At 37.2% G+C, this 23,242-nt stretch overlaps 2 protein-coding genes across 2 annotated transcripts; one reads left to right on the forward strand and one right to left on the reverse strand.

Annotated features, from left to right (window-relative positions):
* Window positions 1-199: 199 nt before the first annotated feature.
* Window positions 200-2,604, reverse strand: LOC100893046. Its single transcript, XM_003730217.3, has 2 exons — window positions 1,777-2,604; window positions 200-1,074 (listed from the first exon to the last, which is right to left on the reverse strand). Exons 1-2 carry the CDS (start codon window positions 2,079-2,081, stop codon window positions 390-392), a joined length of 990 nt encoding a protein of 329 aa, XP_003730265.2. The 5' UTR covers window positions 2,082-2,604; the 3' UTR covers window positions 200-389.
* Window positions 2,605-6,358: 3,754 nt separating this feature from the next.
* On the forward strand, window positions 6,359-22,611 carry LOC589273 (EF-hand calcium-binding domain-containing protein 6). The gene is made up of 16 exons (XM_030979554.1): window positions 6,359-6,764; window positions 9,692-9,792; window positions 10,797-10,972; window positions 11,506-11,682; window positions 12,277-12,414; window positions 14,084-14,223; window positions 14,763-14,899; window positions 15,339-15,538; window positions 16,164-16,283; window positions 16,844-17,020; window positions 17,453-17,597; window positions 17,928-18,052; window positions 18,393-18,636; window positions 19,169-19,341; window positions 19,719-19,890; window positions 20,465-22,611. The coding sequence occupies exons 1-16, from the start codon at window positions 6,359-6,361 to the stop codon at window positions 20,693-20,695; spliced, it is 2,862 nt and encodes a 953-aa protein (XP_030835414.1). The 3' UTR covers window positions 20,696-22,611.
* Window positions 22,612-23,242: the final 631 nt, after the last annotated feature.

A 23,242-nucleotide genomic window follows, 5' to 3' on the forward strand; every position in this document is an offset into this window, starting at 1 on the left:
AGAGGTAGCAAATACAAGAAAAATGAACTATCAAAACAGCTTTTTCATACGGAACCCGGGAGAGAACATGCGCGAGAAATAAAATAGTAGCTAAGTCGTTTACTCCACTTAGAAAAATAGTAAGTACATTTGTAAATCGTTACCTAAAGTCGTTTACTTCACTTATTCCCACCATTGTGAGTACCCCCCCCCCCCCCTCCACCCCCACGCTTATTCCAATCGTTTACTAAATGGAGGGAACGACTTGAATTCGGTGGAAATAATTTTGTAAGTGGCGGCAACAAATTATTCAGTGGAGGAAACGACTTTCACACTTTGTATAATATTTTGTCCTAGAATGCCCTTTCCCGGGCTTTTCTAGATCGTCCTCGTTTTCCTGCAAATAATTTCTATAATTTGTGGTTATACATTTCTTCATAATATGGTCGAGCTTTCTCAGCAAGACGCCGTACATCTTCAAATACATTTTGAACCTGTGTTCTTTTATTCGCTGGCACGAAATGCGTGCTGCTCATCGCTGTCTTGTAGAAATGGACGTTATGTCGTAGAACTTCATCCCCAGCCGCTTTCCATGTAAATGCCACGTCCGCGGATGCATCCCATCGCAGTAACGACTGGTCATAAGGCAAACCAAGTGCTCGGCAAAACTTCGGCAACACTTCGTGTGGCTTCGTGAGAAGATCGTCTGACTCGATGATGACCGATTGCTTACTCCTTTCGGAACTTCCTTCCTTGGGAAGAGCACTCGCTTTTGAGTGTTGGGATGAATATCTCCAGAGCTCGCAGAGTTCTTGGTGAAACAAGCCAGCGTCCATTAAAAAATTATCCCTTTCAATGTCAAATTTGTTTTCATCTCTTGCTTCCCCGACCAGGTACCCTGCCGACAGAAAGCTTTGGTACGTGGCTCGACGGTACGATGTGATAGCTGCCGCAGGTTCGCGGATCAAATACGCATGGGTAAAACCATCGGGTAAATAACGACGATATTTCTTGTCTGACATCGACAAAGCCATGTCCTTCACGATGACGTACTTACTCGTCGAGCTTTCAAGCCTCTCTTTGACGCCTTCATACCTGTAGAAATATCAAGAGAGTGGTAGAGAGGGAGAGAGAGTGGTAGAGAGGGAGAGAGAGAGAGAGAGAGACGGGATGAGGGAGATAGAGAGATAAAGATAGAGAGGGTGAGGGAGAGAGAGAGAAATAGAGAGAGAGATAGAGAGAGAGAGATAGAGAGAGAGAGAGAGAGAGAGAGAATGCATCATCTAATGCATCATAAAATGTCCCTTTTATACTGGTGATTAAAAACTGTCAATAAACGACAATAACTGTTCATAAACACTGTATTTATTTATTCTCCGATATAAAAAAGAAAAAAGAAAAAAAAGAAAAGCTAGGCCTATCTTGATTCCAGTTACACGAGGAGGAATATATTTTTTACACACGATATATATAATCTAAAAGTTCCTAAAGCCTTTCCTTTGTCTTTCATGCTTGTGGTTTAAATATTAAGGCAAAACTGACAATAAAATATGTCGCAAAACTAGAATAAACAATCCAACTGATGAGAAAATATCGTGAGTTTCATTAAATCAGATATAAGCAAATTCTGTAGAATACGAATTTTTCTTTTTGTCATTAAAGATCATATATTAAGAAGATAAAGGTGATACTTTTTAAATATCATGGTAGTAATAAGTAGGTGTACAAAGTTTCTATTTACATATATAATATGTAATCAATCAATGCAGAGAAGAAGATCAGAGAAATTATATTTACGCCAGTCTCTCGGGGTCGATGACACCAGCAGGCATGAGCGCCACCTTCGAGAGAAGTCGCGCAGCTTCGGTGAACTTCGTCTCATTGCCTGCGTAGCTTGTCGGCAACTCTCGGCCGTGAGCCCGTCGGTATTCTCTAGCAGCCATACTGCAGAAGCAATACGGTTCAAACCAGATCTCCACGCCGTCGATCTGACTCAGGCATTTGATCAATGCTGTCGACAATGTACGAGGGAAGGTCCAGAGTATGATACGGACCTGGTCGGCCTCTCCATTGGGTTTTAGCGACGTCATCGTCGTAGACATTCACGTAGGCTATTCGTCTGTCATCTGCGATGTCCAAGACACAAACTTGATTATTGCGGTCTTTGCACTAAAACGTGAGGTGAAATGCTACTAAAAGGTTGGAAAATGAACAGTTCAGACACTCCAATTGTTCGGACTCTCTTTACAATTACATAGAGTGATCCATTAGTGATTTGTACATGCGTAGTAAATACGGAAGTCAGTCAACCGGTCGGTGTTGCAGTATAAAACATACACGCCCACCGGAACCACAAAGCATGATAAAGAAATTACATTTTTTGTCAACATGTGTCAATGGGCTGCGAATTTAACCTACACACAGGTATAGTAATGGACTTTGAACGACATGTAAAAAGGGATATCAGCACTGATTGATTTCATTGACTTCGTTATTAACACATGATTTAAAATGATATCTCCGATTTCAATCAATAAACTAAACTTTGGATGTATCATAATCATGATGCAAAAATATGGCAAACGTCAAAAACATTTCATTTTTTCATTATCATATACAGCAAAATGCCCCCCCCCCAAAAAAAAAATAAATAAAAATAAAATAAAAAATAAATAAATAAATAAATAAATAAATAAATAAATAAATAAAAAAATAAAAATAAAAAAAATTAAAAAAAAACAACACGAAACAAGGTATTATAAAATTACGCTGACATATATTAGTTCAAGAGCTTTGACAAAATAAAAATAATACAATTGAAAACGTGACATTTTGCATTTAAAAGATAATGCTGAATAGCATTCATTAATTATTGAATGATAATATTGGAGACATATTTACAAGATTATTGGTACATTGTATGCCGGTAAGAAAATTGTATCGACCTGTGTAGATACGTAGATTATCTTGAGATACGGTAGTAAAGTGGTTTGATCACTTGGCTTGGGTACGAAGGTCGTGGGTTCGAACCGCGGCACATCACTCATATCCTTAACCAAGGCATATGATCTACAATTGCTTCTCTCCACCCAGGTGTTTAACGGTTTGATTCGCATGTGAGTGCCCGAAAGGTGGCGCCTTATACACGTACTGGAATGCTCCAAGTGGAGAGACAGTGTACGCTGAAAGTGCGGAATTGTATTGAATCCGATGACCGGGTTTAAAATATACACCGTGGGCAGGTAATTTGCTTTGATCACGTACTTGCAACGGGAAAGATGCTTTTAAGACAAAGTTAATTGTTATGGCAAAATTGACAATTGTCATGATTTTAGGGTTAAAGGAGATAAACCCCATCTCATAAAACGTACCTTAACGATCCCGATGCCTCGAGTTTCGTTTATTTTGTATTCACTGACACTCTTAATGTTTCTCTTTATCATTATTAAATCAAGCGTGCATTTCATGATTTTTTTTTGTAATGGAGAGAAAGAATGGAAGAAAAAGGGAAAATTTAAGGACACCAACAGCAATTTAAAAGTAGTTTACTACTACACATGAACGTATAGTTTATCAACACAATCAAACGCATCAACATCAACGTTTAATACAAACAAAATCGAGATTGAGTGACATATACACATCCAAAACCAACCTCCCATGAAGGACAGAGCACCGTTTCACGAAACAGTCATACGAACAAGTTTGCCGACAACCTATTGAAATGCATGCATTAAATTTAACACGTATTTCAATGCCAATGGGATGTAGGTGAACTTATACTTATGACGGTTCAGTGAAGACACGCTACGGGACGCTTCCACGAGGGGTGGGAAAGGTCAAAATAAATGACCTACCTCTTACTGCATGGGATTCTAGTTACCATAGCAACGAAGGAGTCTTACCAACGCACAACCACCGACCCCGAAGAAGAACGGTGCGCTCCGAGACACATTGAAAATTGGATTCTTGATGTGACTTTAATGTTACTCAAAGTCTCGAGGCATAACTATTAGTTTAGAAAAATGAAAACATGAAACTGAACGGATAGGTTGAGATTCCAGTTCACGAAAAGGATGAGGGGGGGGGGGGGGGCATTGATATCGCATCATTTGTTTATATTTAAGAATGGCGAAAATAAGTTTGCTTGTTTTATCTGTGTATATGCATATTTTTCCATAACATATTGTCTATATCAATACCTGTCTAGATCTAACTACCCTCTGTCACTCTATCTCTCTCCCACTCCTCCTCCCCCCTCCTCTCTCTCTCTCTCTCTCTCCCTCTCTCTCTCTCTCTCTCTCTATCTGTCTATCTCTTTCTATAAAGTTGACTTAAAACATGGCTTAATTTCTTTTCTCTCTCTCTTGTATTTCGACCGAAAAATAATTGAAAAATACCCCACCATTCATAATTATAAAGTCATCGCTTTAAAGATGGTTTTATCAAAATGTGTATTTGTGAATTCGTATAAACACTGACGCAAAGTTTTATCAATTTCAGCAACTATAGCTATAGGACTTCTTCACGCAGACATAATCATGATCAAATTTTGTGTGTACTTCAATGGTTCATATTCTATTCTAGATCTCAATTAGCATCGACATAAGAACTTAAAAAATCAATTTTCTGGAACATATTTTGCTTTGATTTTGATGATAATTTTCACAGGCCGCTGTATTTCTTTATAACTAAAGCCGTATACCATAGTCTCCTCATAACCATTTATCTTACTCAAAGTATTGATCATGTTTGTTTGTGGTTTGGCTATGTATTTTGTATGTTCTCTCTGTTGTTGTCCCTCCGCTTTTCGGAGATCAGCGAGATTATCGCATTCGAAGTAGTAGGCTGCTGTAAATATGTTATAAAATCCTTAGTTGAAGGGAATGGAGTGCAGGCGATGGGCATGAATTTTGTAAAGATAGTGAAGTGTCATCTTTAAAATAGAATCATTGACAGTGGAGGGAAGGTATGGATCATATGGCAAGAGAATAGCGCAAGTCAGATGGGAGGGGTCCTGGCTATCTTCTTGATTTAGGTCCACCTGTCTCTCTCTCTCTCTCTCGCTCTTTTTAGTGTTCTCTCTCTCTCTCTCTCTCTCTCTCTCTCTCTCTCTCTCTCTTTCTCCCCTCTCTCTCTCTCTCCTTCTCTCTCTCTCTCTCTCTCTCTCTCTCTCACTCTCTCTCTCTCTCATTACGGGATGTGTAATTCTGTTCATATAACATGTTCAAAAATGTTGTTATACAATTTTAATGTACAGGACTCTCTTGCAAAGCACTTTTTTATCTACTGAAAAAGGCTACCCTGTATAAAGAACACATACTAAATAAATACATAAAATGTATATATAGCAGGTCATGCTCTGTATTTTTAATTTACTGTCAAGCCCACATTCCGTGTTTACCATTATTATTATTATGCCAAATGGGAATGGGGTGGGGGCGGGGTTCTTTTGTTTGTGTTATTCTCTCTCATCGAATTTATGAGCCAAAAAGCTTGTATGCAGTGTGCGTTATGGTAAACTCTTTTACCAAACACTAAATGCTAAAGGTATTTCAGATTTGAATTTGTCTACAAACAACGTTTATACCATTTGTGGGTTAATGTTTTCATCTTTTATCACCAAAATCTCCCTTGGAGAAGAAACTTGTACAGTTGTTGGCAATGTTTAACCATTTTGTAGTTTACCAATGGCAATCGATAGTGGGACATAAGTTTTGGTTACAAATACAAGTTCATCTAATACCTCAACACAAAATCCCACCTTGATCGCTTGTTAATGAGGTCGGTGTTCTTACAAATGGTTATCTTGTCCGTCGATATTTCTTGGCCTCAGCGAGCGAGGTCGACCCGCTTGTTGTTTACCCCCCTTCCTCCTATTCCCGTCTCGTCGCTATCATAAACATAGCTTTTGTCATCATTCAATTACACTCGGCTTAAACATTGTCATCCAAGTACCGGGCGACTGGTCGCCAAAAGGGTACGGGAAGGCCACAGAAGAAAAGTCGAATCACCCAAGCGAGGTAGATGCCCTATTGTCCCTTTCTCCCGCGAACAACACACTCAGCCGGAGGGGTAACAGACGCATTTGTATATGAATACCAACCATCCCGTTGCTAATGCCAACAAACACCCCGGTTACGATCGTTTGCCGTGTGTACAGGCACTGTATATCACTACATCGCGAACCAAAAGAGAATCTTCTGTGATCTTGCGACCCAACTTCACACCGCACCGCATGTGGATCGAATTTCGCAGCCAGACTTCAAATTTGGATTTAATTTGACAAGTAGTTAGACATTTTGCTTTTTTTGGTGAAGAAGGAAGGCATATTTTGAGGAATTATCGAGGGAAAGATTGTAAAATCTGAGAAGAAATCATGTCCCAGGCGTTGGTATCGCGGCCCGCGTCGCAGGGTGGGTTCCCCCGTCAGCCCCGCTTACCAAACCTCCCTGAGATCCAACACCCTCTATCCCGGCTGGGAGACCCAGACAAACTCAATGTGAGAGGGTTGTCGAGTCGATCTGGTGGTCGACCAAGCTCCAATCCACTCGGTGGACGAGGACCGAGACCCGCCGGAGAGGTACCCTTCAGCAGTCTTGCACCAAGAGTATCTCGGACAGCGTCTGGTGGTCGACCCCCTAGCCAGCTCCAGAGGGGTGAGTTTGGCCCCTCTCACACCAGCCGATCGCTCCCTAAGATTCCACATCTATACTCTAGCATTCCAGAAGGAATCGAAGTGTACCACTCAGATGACCCGACCAAGACAAGACTACCAGTATTTGGTAAGTTATTTATTCCCTTTTTCAATTTAACAACCATTAATATATCAAACTAAATTGATGGGGATCTTGTTTGTTGATTAGACGAGACTGAAACCTACCAAGCCCGCAGTCCCCCGATTGAACGTCAATCATGTCGATGTTTATCCTATGTATTTCAATTTTAGAATTATGGTATTATTACAAACAGAAAAAAAATATAACATGACAGGACATTCCGTGAAATGAAATAAAAGTAGAGGATTTATATACTAATGACGTTGTTAAGGTCGTAGAATCATCATTATAAATATTTCATTGTAGAGGAGAATTTCATTTGGAAAAAATAACAGAAAATCGTACATAGATTATATCGTATAGAAATATTATAACAAAGTTACACCCTTTTATGAGTACACATAGAAAATTCGAATAATTATGTTACACAACTTCATACTATATGTGATTAAGATGAGTGTGTGGCCATGTTTTCAATAACTCTCAATCATTAACATGAATCTGTTTTCACAGTCATTTTCCCGATTTAACATTAAGTCCTTTTTATCAATTATTAATAAAAGTCTGGTGAACATTGTAGTGTTGTTGCAATAATTGTGTTGACCCGGGCAAAATGATAGATATTTAGACATGTTGAGTAAAGTTCACATTTTATGACTTTAATAAATTAATACCAGAGCTATTTTTTATGATCTATTGTCATGACTTTAAACTCTGCAATCAAGCATGATTAAACATGCTAGCAATATGTAATGACATTTTATTACTCTATTGTATATCATTTAGGGTCAAAAGTTGTATTTTATTCCTGTTGAAGTGAGGTTGCCATAGGAAACCACAATATGCTTCCCATTATTTACAATAACAATGTTTCGAATCCCAAACTGTGGACGACATATCAGTTGATACATTATGGACATTTCAATGGAGTTTGAGAGAGAAAGAACAGGGAGGGGGCGGGGCGGACAATATTTTTCCCTCTAAAGTGACATTCCTTTCTAGGGTCAAAATCATGCCCTTCCTCGGGCAAGAAACTTGAACTTTGACAAAGCGAGTCTTGCTTGTTTACATGTATATGCAAAGTCGCTATGGATGGAATCTATTGTTTTAGCAATAAACATACAATGTAGATGCCAGGTTACAGTTTTGTTGTAATGATTTAAAATTAGGTGTTTTGAAAAATCGTTTTCAAACTTTATCGCTTCCTACAGAGAAACCTACAAATACACTGTATATCATTAAATATGTAAGTGATGATGTCACTTTTGGTAATCCTTGTGACCAACAATTCAAACGTACAGATTATGAGAAAATACGGGATAATACTATTGCATTAAATGCTTTGCTCAGGGACGGAATAATAAACTAGTATATTCATCCTTAAGAAAGTGAAGGGGGCACCATGGCTCAGTGGTAGAGCAGTGGTCCCGGGTTCGAAACCAAGTCGATGTGCTAGTGCCATTTGGTAAGGCATTAAAACCACTTTACCAAGTCCTTCGGAGTAGACTTAAGCCGTCACATGCAGCTTTTTTGGCAGTCAGGTGAAACAAACAATATATAAAACATTCTTCAAATACTGTGATGAGAGGTGTCCGTTTAACTCCCTGTTTTACCACGCAAGTGCAAAAGCGTCCACTTGTCAGCGCACGAGAACCCTAAAATAAGCCCCTAAACAAATGGTCGTGTTGCAGCCTTATGCTATGTAATTGTTTTCGGAAAATTATTTTACTTTGCGTTAGCAATCGGAAGCAACCAACCTCATGTTGATAATATTAGAAAAATTATACATTTTGATGTATGAGAGTGATATTCACATTCTTGTGGGTGCAGAAGAATATTGTCTCGCAGTGGCTAAATTGATAGATTTGACCTAAACATCCAAATATTATTTTATGATTTAGTAGCTTTATGGAAGCATGTGATTAATATGATTTGAAATTGCAACATTTTGAAGATGACAGGATGGGATGCAGATAAGTTTATTGATGAATACAAGACTTTGATTAGAGACGGGAAAAACAAAAATTAAAAAAATCCTCGATCTCGATTCACCATGTTCTCATGTCAATGACTCCAAAGCCGAAACGGCATTTACAATTAAGAGAAGGATGGCATATTTACAAAGAGAAGACACGACAGTGACATCTTTACCTTTGGGACAAGTCTGTGTGGTCATATTTGTTGAATGTAAACAATAAAACATGACACTTGGGTGGACTGGTTAAACAGCGCGCTACTCCAATGTTGATTCGACTTGCGTTTAATTGCTAAAAGAATCTTCGGTGTTTACTTATCTGTCTCTTGCGCGAAAGGACTCTGGCTAAACTCGTCTGAAGTAATAAACGCATTTTTATATCTTTCATTTTATTACTAAAAATAGCCCATAAAATACAAGAAAGTACTATGGAATCTCTATATAAACCAGATTTGTTTACTTGTCAATAGGGGGATAAAAAGGATAACAAGAGATTAAACATAAAAATGTATCAGGCAAAGAGAGATGTAAGCGAGGGAAACAAAAGGTAGACAGAGAGATAGATGGATAAATAGACAGAGATGAAAGATAGAGAGAGAGAGAGAGAGAGAGAGAGAGAGAGAGAGAGAGAGAAAGGGGATGTGAGAGAAAAAACAGAGTGAGAGAAATATATAGACATTATATGTATGTGTGTGAGAGGAGAAAAAGAGAAAGAGAGAGCTTTCTGGAAATAAAAATTGAGTAATTGCAAAGTAATCACAATTATAATCAAGACTAGTTTTATATAATGCGTTTTTATCTCGACCTTGATAAACACAACATAATAATGATAATATTTAGCTGAGACTGCAAAACCCCTTTTCGTATTTTCTGTTAACATGGTTATAAGGAGAGGTTTTCGAGTACGACCGTGTTTGATTAACAATATTTATTTAAATTATTCTATTTGTGTGTCCAGGAGCAAGAAGCAGCCTAGAAAGTCGAGCTGAAGGGCGAGACCAGCTTGCTTCACGAGGACCAAGCAGACCAGGAACACAATCCAGAATAGAGATAGATGAAGTAAGTATACATGCAGTCATCAAACACCTTCCTTTCTCCCCAAATATACCACATCCAAATCCTTTCCAAGAGCGGTGGTAATTCCGCATTCATTTCTTCTTCTATTCTCTTTACATTGTTTGTCTCGGAGTTGATACCCATCGGTATTTCATAATTTTGAGGTTTTCAATAAAGAATTGGATGATTTCTGATCTATTATTCATGAGTGGAAACGCCTCCCTTTGAAGATCAGATAAATGGGATTTTAATCGCATACTCGGGGCGTTTGATGACGCTATTAGAGCGATCATTATCACAGATCAAAGAAAACGGTGTCATAATATTATCACTCTATAAAAATGAACGACGATCGCAGACCGTGGGCATAGACTTTAAAATTATCTGATGAAAAAGAAATGCTTCTGAGATTTGAAATTCATAAGGCTATATGAGGTCAAATGAAATTGTGTTACGTCACAAAGGACGTCCTTCAAAACTACCGTCGCTTCTTCTTTCTTCCCCAACCCCCTCTCTATGTTCATTTCGATCAGCCGTTTTCCTCTTCTCACCATTTGTATTCCCTCCCATTTTCGAAAGGGAGGGGTGTTGTCTTTTAATTTGGTCATGTAATTTTCGTTATAAATGATGTACATACTCAAATTTGAAGAATTGTTACGAAACTGTTAAGATCCTGCCAAAATTGAATATAAATATATCATTGTAGTCCCGTTTACAAAAATCGATTAAATGTAATCAGTTTGATATTGTTTAATAATGCTAATATTGGATAAAACATTAATATATGACTAGCCGTTCTGGCCTTTTGACTATGCTACCACCAGAAGTATATACCGTTTTATTTCTTTTACATCCACGTCCTATATACAAAGCCATTGTCTTTTCTTTTGGTATCTTAGAAAATTGCATCGTGAAAGTTCTGGCAAATTTACGGAGATGAAGTCATGATATATTACTAATGATTTTTCTTCCTCTTCCTCTTTCTCTCTTTCTCTTTTTCTTTCTAGATTGAAATGATTCTCCGTGAAAAGATAAAGAGAGGTTATTACGAGTTGAAGAAGCTCTTTATTTCCAATGACCCCGATGGCCGAGGCATTGTCAGCCGGGAAGCTCTGGCGAGAATCCTCATCACATTCCTCGGTCGATTCATTAGTCTTAAACAATTCAACCAGCTCTTGCAAAGGTAAGCAGCAGAAAAACAACAAGACAAATAAACAAACAAACAAAAAGGCGAACTTTGCAATATGGTAGACGAGTAGAGCTACACCATGTCAATGGAAAGATTCTCGTCATAAACTTTGTTTTGAAGGGTAGAACTTAATTTTGATGAATACAGTACCGATAATTTTTCTCCAAATATAAATACTGAAGGAGGTAAGTTTTGAATTGAATAGTCATTTGTTGTGATCGTAAAATGAAAAACGGTCATGGAGAGTGTGGGAGGGGGAAGGAGGAAGATATCGGGGATTGAGGGAGGGAGATAGAGAGGATGAGGGAGAGAGAGAAATAGAGAGAGGGTGGGAGAGAGAAAGAAAGAGAGAGAGAGAGAGAGAGAAGAGAGAGAAGAAGGGAGAGAAGATGGAGAGAGATAAACATTGAGATAGAGATAGAGAGAGATTCAAAAAAGTTCTTTACGATCTATGATCTATTATTTTTATCATTTATTATCATTATTATTGTCATCATCATCCTCATCATTATTATCTTCATCTGCAGGATGAAGCTGGATGACAGACAGGCGATTAAATTGGAAGAATTCTACGCCTTCTTCCGTCACGTGACGAGTAAGGAGATGCCTGGTTGGATGGATCCTGTGAATAGACATCAATCAGATAAACTAGTCATGAGTGCTGCTCAGGTTCATGCTCAACTCAAAGAGAGAGCTAAACAAAGGTATGCTGGATTCATTCTTCCTTCTCCTCGCCGTCCTCGTTCTCCTCCTCCTCCTCATCCATCTCCTCGTTCTCCTCCTTATTCTACTTCTTTTTCTCCTCTTTCCTCATCCGTCTTTTCGTCTTCTTGTTCCTCCTCTCCTCGTTCTTCTTTCTCCTCTTCTTCTTCTTCTTTATCTTCTTTTTTTTAAATAACTTTTCTTTTTTACCGCATTTTGTTTTGTTTTCTTCTTGTACTTCCAGTTTTCGTATATTTATAATTTTCGGCACCCCCCCCCTCTCTCTCTTTCTCTCTAAATTATGTTTATCTTTTACTTGCATTACTTCGTTTTAACTTTTTCTTATTAAATGATATTTACCTTTTCCACGATGTGGACTACTTAAAAATGAATACAAGAAATGAGTTTCTTCTTTCGCGCATGAAGACAGCTTAATATAAGATAATAATTTAAGAAGAAAAATGTAAGAATCAACTTGAAAATTTATGGGATTTGTTTCCGATCAATATCCTAAATTATTATCATAATAATCCCACAACCTTGTTCAAACTTACATTCAGTCCCATTAATTTGTTTCGATGTTGATTGTTTTCCAGGTTCCTTGACGTCGCGGATATGATTCCCCAGCTAAACCCTGGCGGCACCGGTCGCATCCTCAAACCTGAATTCAGAAACGCCCTCAATAAGATGCTCTTCCATATGGATGAGGATGAATTTGAAAAACTCTGGCTCAAGTAAGTCAATTACGCATGCGTCGAATACGTGAGCAATCGCACATAATCATAGTAATTCAATTCAATTCATTTATTTTTCCTCTTTCAATCGTTCATATTTACAATGATGGTACATTTTAACATATTCACATATGTATATACATATAGATCAATTTGCACAATACAATACATTAACAAAATAAACATGAAATTGAAAGGGAAGGAGGGCCGACTAAAAAGCAGAGCTTGTAGGGTGTAAGCCCCCCTGTAAAAGTAATTATCATGAATAATTATTTTATGAGAAAAAAACACAACAATAACAATAACTGATTCAGTAATACAAAAAAAAAAAAAAAAAAAAAAAAAAAAAAAAAAAAAAATCAATTTTAAAGGTATTACAAAGTTTTGGTATGGGGTCATGAATTTGGTTCAAATTAACATATTGGAAGCATATGCGTTTCTACAATATTCATTGATCGTTGTCCCGGTTGAAATCGAGTCTAAAGTTATGAAATTATAAATGATAAACTCTTTATGTTGTATAGCTCCCTCTCAAGGTCAAGATATTAATTTAGCTATGAAACAATGTTTCTTGACTAAAATCTACCGATTAGCTATTCCCGTTTGGAAATTATATATCACAACTACATATTCTGAGATTTTCATGGTCGCAGCTACCATTGTACGGCCGTAGGCGCTATTTGAAGTTTTGATCAAAATTTACCGGGAGCACCGGTAAATTTGTATATTCAAGTTTTCTCGAAAACAGAAGAGTTTTAGGGGTTAATTTTTTTAGTGCTTATAATACATCCACAGGGGCATGTAAATATAACAAAATTGTAAAGATTCACTATCCACCCAATTTTCAAATTTCCCAAAACTTTGTATTACCTTTAAACGCAAAACATTGATAAATACATACATGTTTGTAAAAAGAAACAATCAAAGTTACATAAAGTCACCTGATGATGATATATAAACAAGTTTAGTAAAACTGCAATTTCTGACAGTGCTCAACTGTAGGAGCAAATGTAGATATAGAAGTTGGAAATGTTCAACTTTATTGGTAAGAGTTGCACAGTCTGTTTCACCCCAAGGCTGATCAGCAACAGATGAGCCTTCGGATGAAACAGACTGTACAACTGAACTCTTACCAATAAAGGTGAACCTTTCCAACTTCTATATCGATAAATATATATATATATATGTATGAATATATTATGACTCTATATAATATAATATATATTAGCTGCTATGAACATGATGAAGGCATCTTTTATAATATTCACAATTTATACAACATGATATCTGAATACAAATATGGCAATAGCTCTTTTGCGTAACGAACACAATGACTACAAATACAGTAATAAAGAGATTGAAAATAGTACCAGGGATAAACTCACATATTCCTGATAGTACTAAGAATATGAAACTTCTCATTAAATATAGGCCTATAAATATGTAAATTGTATATGCATAAATATATTGGTCACATTCGTAACATTATACTTTTTTTGTACAAACATACTTTGAAGGTGTACTTAACGTTAGCTTAAAATACATCTATCCAGTATTTTGTTTGGTATTCAAACTACTGTATTTTAAAGTAACTTTTTGACAACTGACTTTAAGATGTATGAGATCTTCTTGATGATGTTTTTGTAATTAATGTTTCGTTTTCAAACAGATATGACTCTGAGAATGTTGGAGTAGTAAACGGCGGGAAGCTCCTAAGCAAACTGGGTATCAATCTCCGTGCTACCACGGCTCCAACCAGTGATATCTACGTCAGGAGTCCCCGGGGAGGCGACGGCGAACCAACCTCACGTAAGTCAGTCAATCTATACTCAAGATGTACCAAAGAGGATGCAAAGTGTTCATGCATGCACTCAACAATCTCAAGTGAAACACTCGATTAAACCGAAGTGCGATTGAGAACAATGAAGACCTAATTGAACAGAACCAAAGAAACACCCTAATGTCTTTATTCACCTTCATCCGAATCAATTATGAGAAAGAATTCAAAAGAAAGAAAAGAATAGAAGAGAGTGAAGATTTAAAAAAAAAGATAATTAATGAATTGAATTGATTTTACTTTTACGATTGTTTATGTAGAATATAATACTCATCAACATCGATTCAAATGTCTCTGATTGAGACAAAATTATATTGTAATAGCTTATATGTCATGGGGCACCCCCCCCCCCCCCACCCCACCAATGCCATCACTAGCCTCATGATCAAGCATCCTAAGCTGTCTTTGACACTTTATTCGCTTAATACGATCAACGATCCTCTCTTTCAATAGACAAATATGTGACCGACTAATCAACTAATTTTATTTGTAAATTCCTACTTTGAAACAGCGAGGAGAAAGAAGAAAGCTGATACGGACCGACTAAGATCGATCCATGTTGAGAAGTGGATCAAAGACAAGTTCAGGACAGGCTGCACTAGAATGAGAAGAGAATTTGAGGAGTTTGACAAGGAACACAAAGGAGAGGTAAAACAACTTTCTTTTCCTTTTTTTCCTTTACGCAAATATAAATTAATACCGTTTCAAAATAGACCGTAATCATGATATATGCCTGAGATATTCATCATTTTTTTACATTACATTTCAAATGCAACTTTAAGTATTCAATCACTCATGTAAGGATAAAGGAGTATGAATCAATCGTTTAAGGTATGATGCTTACAAACCATGTCAATTAAAATGTGTTCCTTTAATTTGTTGCAAAAAAATGGACATGATTTTGCTCACTTGTAAGATTATCACTTTTTCAAAATTATCTCAAAGAATCGCGATCACCCACATCCACACCTCCGGTGTAAATTCCCTCGCGGAATATTTTGAAGACAGCAGCCCAAGAGATTTTTCTCGTCAATCGCTGCTTGATAGTCAACACGTCATGACTTTCCATTTTTGTCCTACTTTTTAGGTGGATAAGGAGAAATTCGGTCAGGTTCTGTCCAAGTTTGGTCTGAAGCTTGAAGGTCCGTACCTGGACGAGTTTTTGACGCGATGCGGTCTTACAGCAGACCGTGCTGGTATGGTGTCTTACAGGGACTTCCTCAGGAGGTTCCAGGACCGGAGCGAAGGAGGTGTCACTCATGATATACTCAATGACCCGACTCACAAGTGAGTTTCTTTTAAGAAGATGCTTAAACGTTGTTATGAAGTTGAGCAGGTTCTTTCTATCAAATGCAATAAATTTGTTGTATTACTTGATAAATTGAGACATGTGCAACTGATGTAACAATGTTTGTTTTACCGATATGTCACAACTTGGACTTTGTTCAAATCTATTGTTTTGTTCTTGCTCAAGAATGATTTAAAACAAATTTTCTTTGGAAAAAAAGAAGTTTACTGACAGATTTAGTCTTCTTCTTTTTTTCGTTGCTTTGGAAGACAATAAGTGACCCAATATAGCTCAGATCATCCCTAATAGTGAGATCTGCGATTGATGTGGATCAATCGCAAATCTTTTATCTTTGCCGTTAAGGCTTGTCGAGGTATGGTGAGGTAAACCGCCGCAAAAAGCCGCCACGGTTTTTTTTAACTTGTAAAAGAATATCAAATGGTGCACTGAAGGACGTTTTCACCGATATCCATGTTATATGACCCAAAAAACATGAAGCGGTTAACTTTAAGTCTCATAAAGATACCGCCGTGGTTTTACCGCGCAATATTTGACGGCCCCTTACAAGCGTTTCCAGTAATCAGACGGTTCTAACGATCTTATGTTCTCGTTTCTCTCTGGTAGATTTCACCAAGGAACCGACTGGATGGAGAACCCTGCGAACAATAACTCGATGACGGCAGCAGAGGTTAAGATGATGGATCTCTTCCAAGGGGACTTCATCGGATTATTAGGGTCCTTCCAGTAAGTACTTAAGTCTTTTTCGATAGTTGTTTACATTTTGATGCAGGAGCGTTGAAATGATCATTGTCAATGAAAACAATGAGTAGAATGGACAATTACAAAAAGTTGCGTCTCTAGGAATAGAAAGGTACATTTTCTCATTTGGGCAGCGGTGCGCAACAAAGATCTGCGTCGAACAAAAATCGGAGGCGTCATCCCTGATAACAAAAAAATAATGTTTCGAAGATTTGCGTCACACAAAAAAAATCGCAAGCGTCATCCCAGGTAAAACATGACGTTCTTGGGGCAGAAAAATGTTAGACATTCTACAATTATTAAATGAAAAACATTCTTAGGATTTTTTGGAAAGTTTCTCTGGAAAAAAAAGCTAAACAAAAAAAAAATGTTTTGACAATGTTTACAAGCGATGTGTGTTTGTTGGGGGTATTATTCCATTTTGAAAAGATTTGGCCGCTACTCCCAGCTGCTTATCCCAACCCGTCGCGTCCAACCATGCTATACAACTAAAAACATTTTCATTTGATAACCTTTTTATTTTTTTCCTTATTTTCTACGTACAGGAAAATTGACAAGTTGCGTTTGCGAGTGGTAAGCCAGCAAGAGTTTCGTGCTATCATCGAGAGTCGGTTCAATCTCGGCCTCTCGGACCAGGAGTTTGAAGCTTTCCTCGACAGGGTTCCATTCGATGACGAAGGGAATGTCAAGTACCACGACTTTATGGGACAGTTCGACACCAAGTAAGTCCATTTTAAATGCAACTTGATATAGGCTTCTTGCCATGTGGTGCGGTAAACCGGCTTAAAAAAAACCCGCGACAATGAATGATTACTTGAGGTATTCACCGAGCTCTGCATTATTCAGAAATGGGAAGTATATTTCCCTTAAAGTCATCACCAAAAAGAAAAACGACGCAGTTATGTCGCGTCATAATCGTCTGAATGAGTCTCAATATTGCAAAGACTTTTTGAGAAATTTTACCGAAGGGCAAATTCACTATGAATGTTTATTTATAGGCCTATTTATGAAAGTATTGATCAAAAAGCAAATCGCAGCGAAATATAAATAGTGTAGTATTCAGAACACTGTGAATACTTTTTTCTTTGGAGACAATTGATTATTTGATATGATTCGATTCTTTAATTAAGACGTCATATTTTCTTCAAATTTAGGTACGGACCTGCTCCTAGTTTGTTTGACAGCAAGACCGTGAGGGGAGGCCCAGAGGAGATGGACCTGGATCTAGATGAAGCTCTGGCCGAGGAAGAAGAGCCAAAGAGCTACGATGAGTTCAAAAAGGGACGGTCCGTAAGACAGGTTCGTAATCAAAACTTATTTGATCTAGTAAAGGGATTGATCAATGTGCGACTTTTTGTCTGATCTGGATCTTAATAACAAAACCTAATAAATACTACAAGGAAAAAAACACATAAGAACATCAAGTTTGGAGTGAGAGAAGGAGAAGTTTATGCTTTAAAGTTTTTGGATTTATAGACAAAATGATGAATGCTGGAGACATCATTAAATTATCTTGAGTATTCATGAAACAAAGCAGGAACGGGAATAGTCGTAACGTCTTGATACAATAGTTAAATTGAAAACTATTTCCTTATAATATTTCTTTTACTTATCTCTCTGAATATTCAGATCTCAAAGATGCTCAAACAGATGATCAAGAACCGCATGGCTGAAGTCGAGACAGTTTTCACCGAGATAGATGTTCACAATTCAAGGAGATTTAGTCAAGAGATTATGTATGAATTGTTTAAAAGGTGAGAAATCAATTTCCTGTTAAGTGGTTAGCAATGCTATCAGCCACGCTATTTAGTATTAAACTAAGGGTTTCAATATTTGTTGTTTTAGCATATTAAAAGATTATCCTCCAGTTCGGATGATTGATCAATATACATTCCTATATATGTTAAAGATTGCACATGACATTTAGACCAATTTGTGTACATCCTAATTCATCAATAATTATTGCTTAATGTTTAATATCAGAACTTAATCTGTAGAAATTGTTTTTGTTTTTACTTTTGGGAAAGAAAAGAAAAGAATTCTTAATAACTACTAGACAAATAACCGTGTCATGTTTTACAATGAAATTCACAGACTAAATGTTCGGCCAGAAATCACGAGAGGAGAGATCCGTCGTCTCTGGGACACATTCATCACTACACAGCACAGAACGCTCGACTTCATGGAGTTTGTCCGCCATTTTGGATACTCGCCACAGAGCGCTGCCTTCCCCAACGCCAAGCTAGCACCGCCTAAACGAGGCGATTCCGACTTCCTGATCCGGTCAAGAAAACTCAACTGTGCTGCTGATATGCTCGAGGACAACCTGAGGTCAAAGGTAGGTAGCTCCGTTCACACATCAGGGACCTGTTTCACAAAGCCTTTTCGCAATGACAGATGACAAAAATCAGTAACAAATCCGCTGATAACCAATCAGAAGCAAGGATTTCAGTAGCTTCTAAACAACAACTATCTTTGGTCACTGATGACAAGTTTTGTGAAATGGGGCCCAGGCCAGGTATTGCAACAGTCATGGATTTTAAATCAAACGATTTGTTTGAAATACTGGAACAAGATGCTTCCATTCATTACTACAACCGTTTGCCCGGCCGTGCACCGTCTTTTAAAACTCATTCTGGCATTCCTAATTCACACAAAATATTTTTTTTTTTGGGGGGGGGGGTGGGGGTTGTCAGGGATTTTTTTTTATCAGTGTGCCTGTCCTCACCATTTCTTTTCAATGTCAATTTGTTGCCTCACAAATTGACATTACAAGAGAAAGGTGATCCCTGAATTGAACAAAACATTGAAAACAAATCCCAAAATATCTTCCAAATCTTATTCCTCTCTCTTTTTTGTTTCTGATATAGGTTGATTATATGTGGGATGATCTTCGCAAGGAGTTCTTGAATCTTGACACCTATGGGACTGGTTTCGTCAGTGCAGAAGAGTTCCGGGACGTTCTCCAAGAGCTCTGTGTTCATCTCAACGCCTACGAATTGGATATGCTGAGCAGAAAGTTTGACACGCAAAAAGATGGCAGGTATGTAACATCACATCGTCCAGTAGTAAGATATCAATAGTAAGTTCTTTTCTTTTAGGTGATATATTCATGTATGTTCTGATGTTTTATGCACAACCACAAAAATCACAATTTTGAATTATCTTATATACACCTGAGTTTTCATAGTACCTTTAAAAAAGATGATTGAGGCCGTTTAGAAATCAAATCGGATTTAAAAGTATGCTTGGTCAATTTGATGAATAAATCCCTCTACAGTGGTGTTGATGGTAAATGGTAAACATTTGTAACATCTTACTAGATGAACTTCCTTCCGAGTTTAGTCTCAGAGTAACGAATATGCACTTTCGATCGTTCAAGGTTACTAACTTTGCCTTTCTGTCAATGTGTCTTTGTAGAGTATCATACGTGGAGTTCCTGCGACCTTTCGCTATACGGAAGTCAACGCATCGCCATGGTAACAACATGATGGGTTTGATGGCCCATCCACAGGCTGAAATGCCAATCGACGCCATTGTCGATGAGCCTAATAAGGGTCTGAGTGGAATCACAGCTCGATTAAGACAAAAGGTAAGATATACTAATCCATTCATCAGTAGGAAAAAATGTTTTAAGTGAAGTTTTCTTTATTTCGTTTTAAGTTGTGAACTTAGAAACAAATGTTAAATCATGTTTGAAGTCCATTTAGTGTTTGTCACAAGTACTTTGTTCAGAATGTTTTAGAAAGAGCGGCAATTGCTCAGCCCTGTTTCCTTTTTAAATTATAAATCATATTTTGTGATTATGTCTTTTTAAAATTGAAAGCAAGGATATGAAAATAAAAACAAGACGAATACATGTATTGCTACAAGAACTTTTGATGTATCCACTGATGTACTCATATGGGTAATATCTTCAGATAGATGATGGTTTACGGACAATGTCTCTAAACTGTAAATAAGTCAGCAATGAAGCTTAAAAATCGAGTGCACCTTTAGAATGTTTCAGAGAGTTACTTCTCTTCGTAGAATTCCTTGTTCATGGATTTTCAAGTCATCTCAATTAATAGAACTTGGAAAAAGAAAGAAAAACTCTGCATGAAAATTGTTGTTTGGTACCGACAAGTTCCATAAACTAACTATGGCTCTCGTATCTTGATTTGCAGTTGGTTGGTGACTGGCGAAACTTGAGGCGGGCCTTCAAGAAGATCGACACCGAACGTACCGGGTACCTCACCATGCCCGAGTTCCGGAATGTCCTGAGACTCTGCAACATGGTCCTCGACGAGGAAGAAGTCTACCAAGTCATGGCCGAGTTTGACGAGAAAATGGACGGCAAAATCAACTACTACAAATTCATTTCAGACACTTTCCACGCTGATCCAACCAAACCATAGGTTAACCCATTGCAAACATGGGCAATGGTGATTCCTGTGTAATGCCTAGGAGAATGAAAGAGTTCAGTAGTCGATGGATTAATAGTGGGGACTCTGTACCTAGTGGACATTGGAGGTTGGTCACCAGATATGCAGTGGCCAAAATGCAGTCTCTGAAGACAGGTCCGGTCAGTGCTGATTTAGGGCTGCTGCGATTTGACTCCCATCTGGAAGTTGACACCACCCACGTTTCTCAAAGAGGTTCAGGTGGCCAGAAACTCTCTCTTGAATTCACCTTGATGTGGGGCATTAAGTTTAACAAACTTATTTGCCTCTCTGCGTCTTTTTACTTGAGGTTCTTGTAGCACAACTTAAGCTGCATTGTTGATTGCTAGATCATTCCTTTGTTGACTATAACATCTACAAAATAGATCTTGAACATTCAGATTTTCAAATCAAATCAAAGGTGCCTTTTACACTACACTTGTGTATATAAAAGAGTATTTGAATACTAATTTGATTCCATGAAGTATTACAGTATTGTCAATTTGCAACTATAAATCTTTCCTATTATGATTTACTCTACAGTACCATCCGAGCCAGTAATTACATTACATGTACATAAATCATATACAAAATGTGAACATGTTTATATAGAGTTACGTTTGTGTTTTGAATTGCCTGTTTCGTATCAACAACTGCAACCATATGTTACATGCCTGATTAAAACTTTCGACCGTGTTTCATTTCTAGAAAAGTCCTTGGAAAGGTCTTATTCGTTTGTGAAGATTGTTGTAGCTTACATCGACTTATTAGGATCGAGACAATCACAGTATATAGTGACAAATTATGGTAAAGAAGAATATAAAACAATGCATAAATGTTGCATTATAATACTTGGGTAAAAGAGTACAGATGTTTCATATTTGTGTAATCATGTCTACTGCTAGTTGTTGCTGTTGCTTTATCATCATTTTAAACATGTACAAACAAATGATTTGTATATTTTGTGTTAAAACATGACATTGTTTTGCATTCAACAGTATATTCTCTGTGCACCATGCTTTTAAAACTTTGTGGATTAATGAAAATAAGAGACAAACCTATGTACATTTTTTTTTCTGGCATTTATTTAACAAAATTTTACAATTGAACAATACAAAATGTAAAATTGTCAGTATATACAATACAGTGAAGTATGACAAATCAAACCATTTGAACCTTGTATCAACTAAAAGGGAAGAGAATTTATGAGGATAAGAAACTTTGGCTGATAAAAAAGTGATATTAAAACGAAAAGTTATTTCTTTCATTGTTTTTAAATGAACTTTTATGTGGTTGTAACTAGATTTCATGAAGTTTCAAATATTTTGAATATTTAAACAGTTTTGCACAATGTACTCTTTATTTTTCATTTTTTTTTCTTCTTCTTTCTTCTAGACTGAAATGTCTAAATCTAACTGTAAATATATATACAGAAGTGTTGTACAGTAAAAACTTGAACTCATGTACATAGTATGAAATTCACTTCTTTGCCTTTCTTGACTCAACTCACTATTTTCAAGTAAACTGCCCCAAAACACTTGTCTTTTAAATACACCTTTGGGTTTTGCAGTGTAGTAATGTCATTATTGGCATTATTTATTTTAGTTAGGAAGATTTAATAAGATTTAAGTGGTGGAGGGAATCCTTTCAGTAGATAGAAATGTAACTTTCTTTGAGTTTTTAATGATGTAACATTATTCAAAATATACTAAGATTGTGATTAATCTTGTATCCTAAAACTTAGTACACAGAGGCTGCTAAACTGTGACCGAGTTATATATCCAATTTTAATGTGCTTATGATGTTAATCTTTGCTACATATTGAACTTGTATATCTTATAAATGTGATATTTTGTGAATAAAATTTGCATGGCAAAATGAAAAATAACAAATACTGGTGTTTTGTATTCATTACTATGTACATAAGAAATTACACAACTTAAGAATGTAAGCATATTGTTAAAAATAAACATATTCAGAAGAATAGACAAAATATACAAAAGTACTTTTGTAAAAAAGTTCAGTTACCTTAATCATTTTGATCTTAAAACCTCTTTACATGCAAGAATTTTAAAAAATTCTCACTAAAATATAATAAAAAGGTATACCACATAATTTTATTATAGCTTACAGCAGCAAGAATTCCATATCGATCCATGTCAAGCAAAAGTAAAGCAATGAATGTTTGTAGTTCTGGGCCCTTTTTCATAAAAACTTGTTATCAATAACAACTGTCACAAATCTATGACAAATTAAATCCCTTGCCCCTTTCACTGAACCCTCCCTGACCACCTCTCCCTCCTCGGTCCCCTCCGCCCCTTCAACCATACCCTCCTCGATCCCCTATCAGAACCCTCCTCTTTGTCCAAAGCCACCTCTATGTTCTCCCCTGCCCCTTCCACCAAACCCTCCCGCCCCCCTCTCCCTCCTCGATCCCCTCCTCGATCCCCTATCAGAACCCTCCTCTTTGTCCAAAGCCACCTCTATGTTCTCCCCTGCCCCTTCCACCAAACCCTCCCCGCC

The sequence above is a fragment of the Strongylocentrotus purpuratus genome, unplaced genomic scaffold (assembly GCF_000002235.5).
Source record: "Strongylocentrotus purpuratus isolate Spur 01 unplaced genomic scaffold, Spur_5.0 spur5_scaffold_10, whole genome shotgun sequence".
Lineage (NCBI taxonomy): Eukaryota > Metazoa > Echinodermata > Echinoidea > Camarodonta > Strongylocentrotidae > Strongylocentrotus > Strongylocentrotus purpuratus.